Source organism: Nipponia nippon, unplaced genomic scaffold (assembly GCF_047370975.1).
Source record: "Nipponia nippon isolate SJK-2023a ecotype South Korea unplaced genomic scaffold, ASM4737097v1 scaffold_19, whole genome shotgun sequence".
Classification (NCBI taxonomy): domain Eukaryota; kingdom Metazoa; phylum Chordata; class Aves; order Pelecaniformes; family Threskiornithidae; genus Nipponia; species Nipponia nippon.
Window position 1 is genome coordinate 2167270 of NW_028262335.1, and position 14024 is coordinate 2181293.

The 14024-nt window shown below is 42.1% G+C and overlaps 1 protein-coding gene across 2 annotated transcripts in view; it reads right to left on the reverse strand.

The window, feature by feature from the left end:
• IFFO2 (intermediate filament family orphan 2) overlaps positions 1 to 14024 on the reverse strand; it is a 43727-nt gene that overhangs the window by 3332 nt on the left and 26371 nt on the right. Inside the window, exons 4-9 of one of the 2 annotated variants that reach the window (XM_087755161.1) lie at positions 11706 to 11846; positions 9806 to 9948; positions 7071 to 7191; positions 4669 to 4758; positions 3883 to 4013; positions 2306 to 3076 (exon numbers count right to left, since the gene is read on the reverse strand). In XM_087755161.1, coding sequence (XP_087611287.1) covers positions 2971 to 3076; positions 3883 to 4013; positions 4669 to 4758; positions 7071 to 7191; positions 9806 to 9948; positions 11706 to 11846 — 732 coding nt within the window. In that variant the 3' untranslated portion in view covers positions 2306 to 2970. The remainder of the gene's footprint in view (positions 1 to 2305; positions 3077 to 3882; positions 4014 to 4668; positions 4759 to 7070; positions 7192 to 9805; positions 9949 to 11705; positions 11847 to 14024) is intronic. The other variant, XM_087755162.1, reaches the window with a different exon arrangement.

Here is a 14024-nt window from a genome sequence, read left to right on the forward strand (position 1 = left end):
ACATCACCATCGTACACATTATTTCTATACCCTCTACTACAGACCCACATCCCTTACACTTACCAACAAATGCAGCCCTATCACAGATGCTCCTCGTAATTACGGCTACAAGAGAAACTGCAGGTAACAGCTAGCTTCTTTCGACAGCTGAATTTCTGCTTCCTCACTTGGCTCTCACTGTCAAACTGAGGATATCCTTTCCTACCCTCAACATAACCAGCTACTAGTTTCAAGAACACTCAGCCTTTTTCCTACTAGGACACTGAGTTTTAAAGAAAAAAAAACCAAACAAACCCAAACAGCAGCTAAGCCGGACAGCCATTAAAATTACTCAGTTTCTCCAGTACCAAAGAGCATTTCATAATTGAGGAGAGCTGAACGCCAGCCTCCGACGAGGCTGACTCACTGTGCAAGTAGATTGCTTAACAATGCCTCCACCAAAGTCACTAAAGCATTACAGACATTCAGCTTTGGCAGACGGTTTCTCAGCCTCGTGAGAAACTACATATTAGCAGCTGAAGTTCATACAGGCTTGAAAACCTTAAGAGTACTTTATTGAAAACATGCAGTCCCAGCCCCCTCAAAAAAATATCACATCTCTTGCCCCCACCCACCCCCCTACTTGCAGCCCTAGTGAACATGACATTTACCACTTTGGCCACCTACGAAATAATAGGAACGAGCACTTTGGAATAAGGTTTCTTTTCCAGAGAAAATTTATCTACGTCTACGTGATGAAACAGGCTTTGAAAAAGCCCCTAACCCACACCACAAGAACCACGAAGTTGCTAGCTACTCTAGGAATAACTGCACCGAGTATTTCAATCAGTAAGGAAACCACAAGAATATCCTTGGATCTATTTTCTTGGACAGAAGCCATTGATTGTGGATCGTGGCCTCCACACTGTGGATCCAGATGGATCATCCCAGCACTCCTCCCCGCTCTGAAAAACACAGGGAGCCCATTTGATCGACGTGGCCTAAAAGCACCATCGTGTCCAAGCAGGAGACGGCTCCGAACAGCGATGCAACTCCAGGCAGCAACACAGGAAACTCAAATTGAGAAGCCATTACTGTACCCACAGCTACAGCACGAGCAGAAACCCTCCGAGGTCCTGCCCCTCTGCATCGCTGCCCACGACAGAGAGACATTCCTGCCCAGGAACGCGCCGTTTGCCGAGACACTTGTGCTCTTTTTGGAAGAAAGCAACACTGATCTATTCTGGCTGTGTGCTTACAATGCAACCCCGCTGATTTCAGATCAATACATAAGAGAGGCTTGGAAACAATACTCAGGAAGCTAAAAAGATTGGCCAGCTTACCTTTACATAACACTGAGAGGGTGCTTAAACTGGGTATTTCCCTGTCCAGTCCTAGCACTGCTCCTGCACAGCAGTTTCTAAGCTTCCTGACAGGAAAAAAAAAATACATTTGGTATTTACTCCAAGTCTTGCAACTGCTAGTTAACTACACAGTTACCTTTAGGCAGTATTAACTACACTTTCAGTCTTGGTCTAAAAAACAAACAAAAAATTATTGGCTGAGGTTTATACCCTGTTTTTACCTGGCTGAGGTGCTACAATTCCCATTAATAACCACAAACAGCTTGATGATGCCAGAGTTTCCTCAAATACCACCAAGCAATCTGACTTTTGATGCTGCTTTCTCCTGTGTAAAAATACAGAAAGATTGACAAAGCCTAGGTCTTCTCCCTTTCTCACAGAGAAAGCACATGGCTGTTCTTCCCTAATTCTAGGGCAATGGTAGTTTGGGATTCATTTTACTATGCCCTAAAAAGGATTACAGTATTTTCCGATGTTCAGCTTTCCTGAAGAACAGTGGTCTGGAACTCTCCCAATGTCATGTCTCAAGCCTACATCTATACCACCGCATGTCAGTTTATCCTGATGCTTCAACTATCCCACTCTAAACATCATGAAAGCAGCATAAAATGGAGTTATCTCCCTGTCAGCAAAGTAAAATCTGCAAACGCTACGGTTTAAAAGAAAAAAAAAAAATCCTAAAAAAAGAAAACACAGAACACCACGGGAACTGAAGGGCTGATTCCCCTCTTAATCCAATCACTGGAAACAAAGGCATTGTAATACGACATTCCTCCTCAAAAGAAGCTCTACAGATAACTACCATGTGCAAATGTGTTTTTAGCTTTCCTTTCCCCAAGAGATAACTGTAGCCCAGCAGGGACCAAACATTCCATATAAATAAGGCGAGCTTTTTTTTTTTTTTTTTTTGCATAGTAGTTTATCAGTGATAGTCCCACCCCACTGAACCCTCCGTTGTCCACCTGCTTTGCCACCGAGCTGAGACCCGCTTCTTCAGATTCTGGAGTCTAGCAGAAAGCTCGTACAAATCTCAAAGGCTCCTTCACCCAAAAAGCTGGAATGAAGAAATTCCTTTTAATATTGTATAACTGCTTAATCCTAAAAGCTGTCTTCTAAACCCGCTATTATTTTTAAATGTTTACAGTTCAATTTGGAGGCATTCCTTTTGGTGCCAGACATTGGTAATTGCACCGTAATTGTCTTGGGTTCGCTTCTCATTTTGCCAGTGTTCCTTTCGCCAATCAGTGCAGCAGTTCAATAAAACCATAAGCTTATTGAAATATCCAGAGCCTTTGCAGCACCATTCTCTGCTGCTACCAGATTTTTTTTAAATAATATTTTTTATAAAAACACCTGCTATTAATATTCCACTGGAGCTCAAAGTGGCTCAGCTTGGGGCAAAGGCACAATTAAAACACCATGTTTTCTTACAGGACTCTGCATTTATGATTTGTATAACAATAGAAATTTACAGCACCAATCCTTGGGTGGGGTGGGGATGCGTGTAGGAATGAGTCCTTAGAAACCCTTTGCAAGGGCTTACAAGTCTTTTTTTCACTCCCATCAGTGTACTGTTTTGTAATCTTTTCTTGTATCTTCCCTTTTACTGGAATGCTCCAACTACGTATCAGCTGACCATGGGCTCCACATCCGTCTCTCTGTCCAACTCATCCTGAATTTCATCTGTGTTTCCTGAGTCGCTGCTGGCTACAGAGCTGGGAGACGGAGAATTTCTGTAGAAAAATTCAGAGAAGGAAGGGTTTAGACAAAAAAAGTATCAATGACAGAAGGGAAAAAAAGGAACCTTTACAGAAAATGGTCACTTTCACTTCCCAAAAGAATTTAAAATGTCCTTTATTAACATTAAACTTTGGGTTTACAGTAAATATCAGTAGTAAACATAAGCATCTCATGTGCTGCTACCCCACTCCTGCCATCTCCTATACAAAGGCTGCCCTAGGTTTACGGATGGGGAAACGGAAGCTAAATCCAATGAACATCCTACAGAGACTCTCATCATCCATAATATGTACAGTCTTGAAAACTCAAAAAAAGTTCATCATCACCTTTTAAGCCAGGATGTGAACTGAGGGCAAGCAAGAGGTAAGAAAGATCCCTCACCATAGTATAGGGTTCTTAACACACGAGAAGATTAAAACGCAAGTTCTTCAGACAAGTCCATAGTCAAGGTTTAATTCAGGGGTTGGTTTGTCTGTTTTAAGAGTTCTAGGTCTATGACACGAAGGCTAAGTGTCCGTCCAAGTTAGAGAAGAGGTAAGTCCATTTATACAGTCCTATGGGTGACATCCCTGTTTTTACCAATAGGTGTTGAATCCTTACAAGTGCTGCTGTGTATAGGAACCTATACACTGTTACAGAGTTCCTTTTAAGACTGATATTTGACCCTGAACAAAACAAGATTATCTAGAGGACAAAGCTTTAGGACAGAATGATACTGTTGCCTTTAGACAACTTGGCAGGAAACAAGAGCAAAATAAATTCTTGAAGCGCCCCAGGCAGAACGGTAACATCTTATTACCTGTCAGCTGAGCCTTTGATAAGCCTACGACAGGTTTCCATTTGTACATCCAGGCCCCTTTTCATACTACACATTTCCATATATTCATGAAGGTGGCGATTCATGTCACTCTTGGCGGTGGCCAATTCCAGCTGTAAGAAATAAGAGAAAATAATCAGCCTAAGGTGACTTGCTAGCAGCTTCTCCCAGCTTCACTCAATTTTACATACTGGTGGGGATGCTAAAGCTGCCCAGAGCCAATCCAACACACCCGCACCATATACGCCTAACCTCAGCGTTGTATACTGCCAGTGTATTCATCAGCTTATGAAGTGTAATTTAATCAGAGCTCCACACTGTTTTTAAGCAGCCCTCAAGTTTTTTTCTGCTGCTTGGCACCTTGTTTGTCAACATGCAGTAATTAACGAAAGCATATTCTAAACAGGGCAAAGACTTTGAGAAGCTACAGCTGTTGTGTCTGGCAACCTCTGAGGCCACCTCTTGTAAAGCATTTCCCAGTGTGATGGCAGATATGCAAGACAAATGGGGGAAAAAGAATAATAATGCATTTTTATTCTCTTTCTTCTGAAGGTTCTCTCTCCACCAGCCAGATTTATGCATCCTCCATAATAGGGCTGTATAGAAAATGGTATTTAGAAAAAAAATCACAAGGGTATGTCAAAGGAAAACACCTTTGCATTCTTAGATGTATAGGTATTCCGCCTTTCTTCTGTGGGCATACCAGACCAGAACGCTGCGCGTTTCATCATTAGAAACAATTAATATTGTCACGAACAACTTCCTTACCTCTATCTGCCCTATTGTTTCTTGGTATTCCTTGTCTCTCGTTTTAAAGAAAGACTCTGTTTCGTGGATCAAGTTTCCCAGGTTTTCTTCCTGCAGGGGAAAGGAGAACACAAAGAATTAGCAAGAAACCAACAAGGAATTCAGTAGCAGACTGACGATTTCCTTATTTAACCTCACTCAGAAATGCAGATTGTTATGCTCTTCCACACAAAGATTTTTTTTTTTTTTTAAATACATTTTTACACCCGCAAGGAATAGTCTGCTGCTTAAAACTGGCATACCAGGCAACACATTTTTGTACCACGACCGTGGCTTTGTACACACAAAGATAAAGTCTCTGATCAAGGAACCTACAGACCAGGGCTCCAGCAATTAAACACAGATACCTGATGCATGCCAAAGAACCAAACCTATGGATTTTCCTGAACCTTTCCCAGTCTGATCACGCTTAGATAGATTGTAATTGCTCTCCAGCCATGAAACAATTTTTTCTTGCATTGACCACACCACTACCTACAGCTTTGCACCAGAATTTTCATTTTCCAATTACATATTATTACTCTCGAGTCCTTTCAGTCTCCATTACCTCACTTGTATGCTCTGCACGCATTGTTTCCTATTGAAATTCTTCACTTAACTGCTAGATAAAGCGAGCTCACTCCAGCACACTACCAATGAAAATATCGCGTAAGAACACGTGCTGTCCCAAAGGAAACATCCTGCCAGACAACAGCTCCTGTATCATCACTGCTGTGGATCGACAGTACAGTCTGGGCGACAAAACATACAGCACTATTTCATGCTGTCACAAAGAGGCTAAAACAATGTCATTATTCTCTCTTTCATGTTATTACCTACCTCCCTTTTCCAGAAAAACATTTATCATCAATTTAATGCAACTGCACTGATGAGCATTAATTATGTTTCCATCCTTTGGCTGCATCTGAGGCAGCTTTATCAGGATCGTACCTGGTATCCCCGTCAGGCTAACCAGCCTATAGCTACAAGAATCATTCCACTTATCCTTTTATATGCAGAAGCGCTTTAAGGAGGAAGGTCATAAAAGAAGGTGGCTAGGGCACCGTGTAAGAACTTGAAAGGAATAAAGCCAGTGGAAGGAGGATTCAGGCATGTAAAGCACTATGTTAAAGACCAGGCACAGACGGAGCAGTCTTTATTCTGAATCTCCATCTACAAGACAAATCTACCCTTTCCTTGTATAATTTTCATTTAGAAGGATTTAAGCTTCTTAAAACCTTTAGAGTTTTCGCACGGAAGGTCTGAGTTCGGCAATATTCCTCTGATAGCTGTGCTTATACATGCACACATGGGTATATGCAAATAAATCTGTCACTAATTCCAGCACATGGCTACACATTATCGCTCTGCCACTCTCCCTGCTCAAAAGACGACATGTAGCTAAGTACGCTGCTTTCTGCAGTCCTAGCACTTCTGAGTAATCTCCGCAGTTTCAGAGTATGCCAGATGATACACAAACGGGAAGATGTAAATTCACACACCCCTGGCAGCCAATGCAAGACAATATTCAGGAGACTGCTGCCTCAGCATCTTTACACTACAGCGATGATGGAGGAAGGCAGGATTATTTCTTACCTACTGCTGTCGTGCTACTCAGTAATGAAATACTAGCATCACATTTAAGACTACCCGCACAAAGCCAGACCTTGCCATTTCAATCTCTCTTTAGGCCTGTTTAAAAAGGCTCAGGAGTCACTGAATGAGACAGCATGCAGCCATTAACTTACTTTGTGTGGGATCTTAAGGATTAAAAGCAAGCTGTTTATTATCCACCAACGCCAGGAGATTCCTATTGACTGGGAAGATGGAAGCAAAAGATTCACGGGTTCAGAAGATCCCTGGGGCCTTACACAGCTTCTTTGTTTGTGATGGGCTGGATGTACGTTAACATCTTCCATGGACCATACTGGAGTTTATTTTTCTCCCCACTAGAATAATTGTACAATATCATCCCCCACACCATCTGTACTATTTTGACAATTAAAGTGTGACTGATAATCTACAGAGAAAGTGAGATGCTGTGTGGAAGATACAGGGCTTCAGATAAATGACTGCTTAAGGTGATAGATTGTGTGATCCTCCTATAACAGCGAGATGCATTGGATCTTTTGACACTCGCTTGATACTTTTTAATACTCAGTTTGAAGGAGCAGAAGAAGTGAAGTTTGGCAAATAAACTGATTGCACAGACTGAAAAGCAACCATAGAGAGAAAGCACTAAGAGGATTTTAAAATCAAAGCAAGTTTGCGTGGCAAACTAGATCACCAGTCAAATATCCAAAGGCTCAAACAGCTAAAAGAGCAGCTGAGGAATACAGCTTCTGCAGAGAATAGTTCGAGAAAATAATAAAAAATAAACTCACCTCTCCTTGGAGGTCAATTGAAGGATTGCAGTTTGTGAAGTCTTCCCAAAGAAGCAACGTTTCCTCATTCTCCTCCCACGTTAAACTATCACAGTCATCATCAAAATCGAATGTCTCACGACTGTTAAGATAACGGGAAAAGCATTAGCAAAAACTACTCCAGCCCCACTCCCTCAGTTCTTCAATTAATCTTCTAGAAAAAAGGGGCTATGAGAACTGAATGACGGAGACAATGCAGCAGCTGAAAATCCTCACGGTTTTTACAAACAGGCTTTACCACTGTCCAAGTCCCTCGCTCCCGGGCTCTTTGCCACCCCAAAGCAGAATAAAAGATCCTTGTTAGCATTCCTGGTTCAAGTACACAGTCCTAGCTCTGTCCTCCAGATGGTGCTGCACATTAGTTTCCCCTGTTTGCAAACCCACAAAAATGTTTTAAACTATTCTTTTTATACGTGGGAAAATAAGCCCAAACACAGTTTGAGGAATTTTACAAGGAACAGCCACTAGAAGACTCCCTGCTGATTTTCATGTTGAAGTTCAGCCAACATTCTCCCTGCAGCACGTAAAAACATTATTTTCAAAAGTAACAACTATGAAAAAAACTGAAACCCAAAATGATGCGCAGGTGAACATAAATACTTATCGTTGACTTGAACAACGAAGATACTACTACGGCCACTTCAGACTGAGAACAAACAGTGGCAAGAGTGGCCTTTAACACTGTTATTTGGCCAAGCTCCTTTAGTACGGCCAGTTGTGCAATAAAGGAAAGTTTCAGAAGGCACTTGAGTCCCCTTGGGTTTGAACAGCAGCAGAGCGAAACACTAGTAGCCGCTTCTTGTCCTTGGTAAGGAGGCCTGACAAAAATCTGAAATTGCTCCCAGCAGCAGTCTGCTAATTTCGGACTGATGCATTTTTGTTACTTTACTTCACTTCCTTTTAAGCAGATAACATCGCAGTGCGGAAGCTGAGTCCACTATTGTCTTTAGGAGGCTGAAGAGCTTGGCAAAAGAGGCTATTTGTCTATACTCAGCATGACTTTAAAAAATAATTTTTAAAAAACCTAATAAACTTGGACATCCATGAGTGTGCCTATTGCAATTCTTCAGTTTCTTTTTGCAAGAGCTATCCTTGTCAGAGAGCACAACGGCTCCCAGTCCTGACTGCTGCTTACTTCAGACAGTGTTCAAATCTGACATTTTACTACTCGACACTTAAAAGATTACGTTCATTACAGATAAAATGCAAGTTGATTTGTTTCTGTTAATGAAGCAAGCTATTCAGCTGTTTGTAAGCTCTTATTTTCTACTTCACAAAGCCCCCAAACCCAGACATCCTTAGAAATGTATCATCTCCAATAAGCCATGAACGCTGCTCTAGATCAACCCAATTGGAACGTATCAACAAGATTCCTACAGCACTTCGTACCATATGTAACAAGACCAGGAGGTAAGGATTTCATTAGCAGCACCAGTAAAAACTGGGTATCACAGGACAGGTTTAAGAACAAAACTAAAAACTAAATGCATTACCAACCTAGTAGCTAAAGCCTCTGGCTTTTCTAAAAAAAAAAATCACACGCTATCTGTTGTCACACTGAATTCTAGCAGTAGAGAAGTCAAAAAATCTGTATTTATTACACCGAATGTTAATAAGGGCCTAAAGACATCTTAAACAAGAGTCCTAACAAGGAGTTACCTACAACTTTTACAAAAAACATGTCCTCCTATACGTGAAATTCAGGCAGAAAGAAAGAGACACACACCCTGAAAACAGAACTTTTGGCAACAGCTGACAACGGAAGAGGAGCTAGTGCTTCTTTGACAGTTTCTTGTGTACTCCTACGTATTAAATACTGTCCCACATTGTGTGGGAAAGCACTGGGAATTCTTCCCTCTGCAGTCGCTGCAGAAGTTGGCAGAAGACACCCATATTCAAATGCTAGGAAAGTCAGACCTACGGCGCTTGCTGGGGCTTTTCTCTGCCAAAAGAAAATGGCAGAGACCCTCAGAAGTCTCACCAGGCTGTGGCCATCTCCCTCATCTCTAGAACAGGAGAAGAGCACAGCAGGGCACGTTGCCAGCCAGCTTCCTGAAGTGCTTGGTGTAGCACCAAGGTGCAGAGCCTCTTCTCAGCTGCTGCAAGCTTCCTAACACTCCAGTTTGGGGTAAAGCTTTAGGCAAAATAAATTGCAATTCTTCCAGTTTGGGAGACCAGACTTTGCAGCAAGTCTTACAACACGGACATTCTTGGAATCTATAAACTGTTGTCCACTGCTAGAACTGATCTTTCGGACAGATCCACCAATACCATTTGCCTACAGCTCAACTGACAAATCATGCAAAATACTAGAGCTGTTTGTATCCATTTCAAACTAAACTTTCAGTCAGGTTGGCGGATTCTATCTAGCCCAAGCAGCAACAAGGTTCTTTCCAAAACTCTAGAAATCTAACATTCAGCCAAACATACAGGATAGACTCAAGTTTTGTACTTCTTTTTTTTGTTGCATGTTTCTTCTTTTGCTAATGTTACAACAGCATATAGTAGTAAAACTAGATGTTTGTAGTTTTTATATTCTCTATAGTTCCCCCTCCTTCAGGGAGGAACAAAAATCAGTTACTTTTATTTCAACTTCCAGAAAACCTTCAAGTATGTACCATGCTGGCAGCTCAGGTGTTCTGGGACTACGTCTGCATTTCAGAATAAGTTTTCCCCACATCGTCCGCGATACTCACAGCTGATTAAACATACGCTTCATTTCATCCGTGATGTTCAAAGAACAGCTGACCTCATCGTCAGAGAACCTGCCGTTGTCTCCATCCTGTTCAGAGAGGTCATCATCAGACGCGAGCTTGCGTTCTTTCTTCTTGGAAGCCACCTTAATTGGAGAGAAGAGCAGTAACTAGAAGGTTCAACTGAGGTGCTGCGCCATGAGGGGCGGAAATAAAGAAGGAGAGGCATTAGGTTTGAGCGAATATAACTGCTTATCGGTTCCCAGGCAATTCAGGGATTGCTCGTATTCAAGACAGGAATTGCATCTGTTAATGAGTGGTGAACACAGAGCACAAGGAAGCAGTTCAGACCGGCGAAGAGCAAAGCAAGCTGCAGGCTGCCAGCGCTCTACAGATGTTCATCTGTTCACTGACACCAGTCTATGATCTACCAGAGAACATGCAGAGGTTAGAATGATACAGGGTAAAAGCGTAAGCTGGCAGGAGTGCCCAGGCAGCAGGCTTGAGAGCAATGACAGAACTCTCCCTCTCCTGCCACCACCACAGGCTGTTGCTCCCAGCGTTGAACCACCACAAAAGAGCAGACGGGAAGCCTTTCTACATAGCCTTTATTTCAGGGTCATCCCACCCCATCAGCAGAGGAAGACTGCTAGTCTTCAGCTTGACGGAAGAAGGGTTAACTGAACCAGAAAATGCCTGGACAACCTCAAAGAAATGAAGTTCATAGACGTGCAGAGAATTCAAGGGATACCCCTGCAAAGGGCGCAGAGGATCACTTCTTCATCTGAGGACTGTGAACATAAAAGATATTCACAGATGGTGCCACAGAGTCACAAACACACACTCCGCTCCCAACCCACTGTAGTTTTTCCTCTACTTGGCATATAAGCCGGCCCTTATCGGTATTGTTCTCCATGCCGATCATTTTAACCACTGCATGCTTGACCAAAAGTGCGCTTTGCAGTTACCTTTGAGCAGAAAGACACAGCAATTCTACTCAAAGACAAGAAGGAACCACTAGCACAATGCAATGGCTCAACATGCTAGAAAAATAATTGTCTCCAATAAGGAAATTGAGTCTTTTGGGATACAGAAGAAAAAAAAAAACCCATCAAACATTTTGGCAACTTCACTACAGCCAGAAAGCACAACCAGTAGAGACCATAAGGATCTTTTACAGTGTTTTGGACAGCATTTAGCACACTATGTGGCATCACTATACAGAGAAAAGCATCAGACTTATTGAAAGACTGAACAAGACACATTTAGACCGAAGTAGAAGGAAGCTGGGTTAATCACAATTGAAATGGCATTTATGACAGAAGACCAACCGCATTGGAGTTACAGGTTTGCTCCACGCAGAGCTGTAACTGCTTGCTTTTGGAGCAAATTAAATGACTTTCCTACTAGCACCAAGGAGCCACAAGAGCTCAAGGAAAGCAACTGGAGCTTCTAGTCTCACAAAGCAGTCATAGCACACCACCACACAAGTGTTATTTCTGGCCACCGAGCTTGAGCCAGAAATAAGAACATTCAGATGACAGTTCTACAAGCTTAAAACCTCTCACTTGCCAAGGGAACAAATGTGAGGAGGCCATTTATACAAACCTAGACCCTATAATGCTTTTTTCCTTGCATTCATTGTAGACTAGCATCAGACTAACAGCATGTCTTAAAAGTCATCCTGAGACTTCTTTTTTTAAGCTCTCTAAAGTTTGTGCTCTTAGTACTACAGCAGCTTCTGCAGAAGAAAGCTACACTTCAAGACTGAGAAAGAAGAAAATATGTCTACACAGAGAAATCTCAAGAAAAGGCAAATGACCTGGAGCACGCTCCTCAACACTGCTCCCTCTTGTCCCCTCACTTCTTGTCCTACCCTATGGAAAATTCATGGCCTAATCACCTGGAATATCTTGGAAACGTCTTCAGAGTTGCGCTGCTGCGCTACATCACACAGCTTGGCTGTGATATCGATTCGCCGACAGATGTCCATGTCCACCTTCATGGCCTTTTCTTGAATCTTTGTGTCCAGGTCTGTCATGGGCTGCAGGAAGGACAGTAGTGATTATCTTCTATTATTATACAGTTCAGGAAAGAAGAGATACCCCACAGTATCTCTCTAACCCCAGGGCATACCATTCTTAAATAATATTACATCTCGTGCTCCGGGAAAGGCACGCACAACCTAAACAGACTAGACAGCTAACAATTAACATTCATATCTGATTCTAATAAAATTTCAACTCAGAGTGATTTGCCACCAAAAACCCTATACCCACCCCAAAAACAACTGCTAGATGTGGAAACAGTAAATTTGCATTGGGTCAATAAAGCTTTAAAAACGGAGGAGAAAAACCCTGTTGAGCATGTGCGGAACAGAATGAAATCTAAAACCTGTGAGTATGCAACGCTCCCCCCATTTCAGACAGAAAAACTGTGCCTGCAAGGAGAAGTTGCTTTTAAAACAGAATCCAGGCTACGCAGCAACTTCATACATACCGTGAACATATAAAATCAAGACTGGATCTAAAAAGATCCATGAAAGTTTGTGACACAGAAAATACTCCTCACTGGCACTGACCTGGCTTCCAGCCTAGCAAAAATTCTACGTGAAAAATATTTTGTCTTGCTTCACTCTGCAGAGTAATTACAAACATAATTTCTAAGAGATACTCCCACTCAGACAGTACAGCTGGCTCCTTATGAAGAAACATTGTTCCACAAAAAGCATATTTTCCAGCCTAGACGAGACTTACTCTGTTGGAAAAGTACCACTTCAATGGCTAGGAAATGCTTCCACTTTGACCAGAAAAGCAGAAAAACTCTTCGCAGAGTTTTCTTAAATACAAAATCGTCTTTCCAAGAAGAAAGCTTTGGTGTGTTGGGTTTTTTTTTTGTTTGTTTGGGTTTTTTTTGTTTTTGTTGGTTTTTTAGGGGTTTCTTTTGTGGTTTTTTTTTGGGGGGGGGGGGTTGGTTTTTTGTTTTTGTTTTGTTTTGTTTTTTTTTAAATTACTAGGCAGAGTTCTTCTCCAGCCCCTGTCAACCACCTTTGGACAAGTTAGAGACTTTTGTTTTCCAAACACACTGAGAAAAAGAACTCTCTAAACACTGACACACTCTAAACACAATCTTATCAACTGAATAGGTACCAGCAATTCTTATTCACAGGAAAGCAAGAGTCACACGCCAACATTTTGCATTTCTCTGCTCTAAATATTTACACAGTGGGATTCAAAACAAGCATTCTCACTGCTCTCCTTAGGCTCTCTTCTGCCTTACAGAGTTTGCAAAGCCCAAAGCACACTTTCTCTCGAGTTGAGGAGGATGTTTGCATTCACCACCACCCTTTTTATACACACTGAGCAACATTTCCTCCTCAGCGAAAAAGTCGGAGTGATGGAGCCCCAACAAGTTTCTCCCTTTCACACTGCCTCTAACCAAGCATGCCTATTCTCGATTAAACACCAAGAGACAGCTAACTGCCAAATTTCACATGAACAGATCGAGCGGCCCTGAGAGAATGTATTTGACACCAGGGAGCAGGTTCTGCAAGCTTATATAAAGACAGAAGGAAGCAGTTCTACACAAAATTACAGAATAAATAAGCACAAGAGGACATATTCGTTAGACAATTGGCATCAGCACTACTTCAGTCTTACAGAGAAAGGCATCTCACTTAATGTTCACCTGGTTTATCTTTCTAGATGCCTGCCGGAGTACATGCTCTCAGTATGTCTAAATGTAAGAAAATTATCCAGTCACAGTCTAAAAGATCCCCCAGCTTTGAAGGAAAGTCAATATCTAATGAGACATGAGGAAATTCCTGAGAGAACAAGGTTTTTTTGGTTTTGTTTTTTTTTTTTTTTTTTTTAAATTAGGTCGAAGCAGCACTGGAAACAAAGTCAGATACCCGAACGAGTTACACTGGGTTAATCTCTTCAGAGCTTTCATAAAGGGAGTTGGGAAACAAAAATAGCGTGTTCCTTTTTGAACACGACTTTTTTTGCGTGATTCAGAGCAAAATCCCCCTCGTTAGCAGTACGTGGCGCTGCACGGTGATGAACCCTTTACCCTAACCTGTGAGTTCTCCAACGCTTTTTTCCACGGCTGCACATCTGAATGCCGGCACCGCCAGCTGTGGACAACGGGGAAGGGAGGGAAGAGTCCGGGTTATGGGCTAAGCAGCAAGTTAATGCATCTCTACGCAGACCAGACAGGAAGC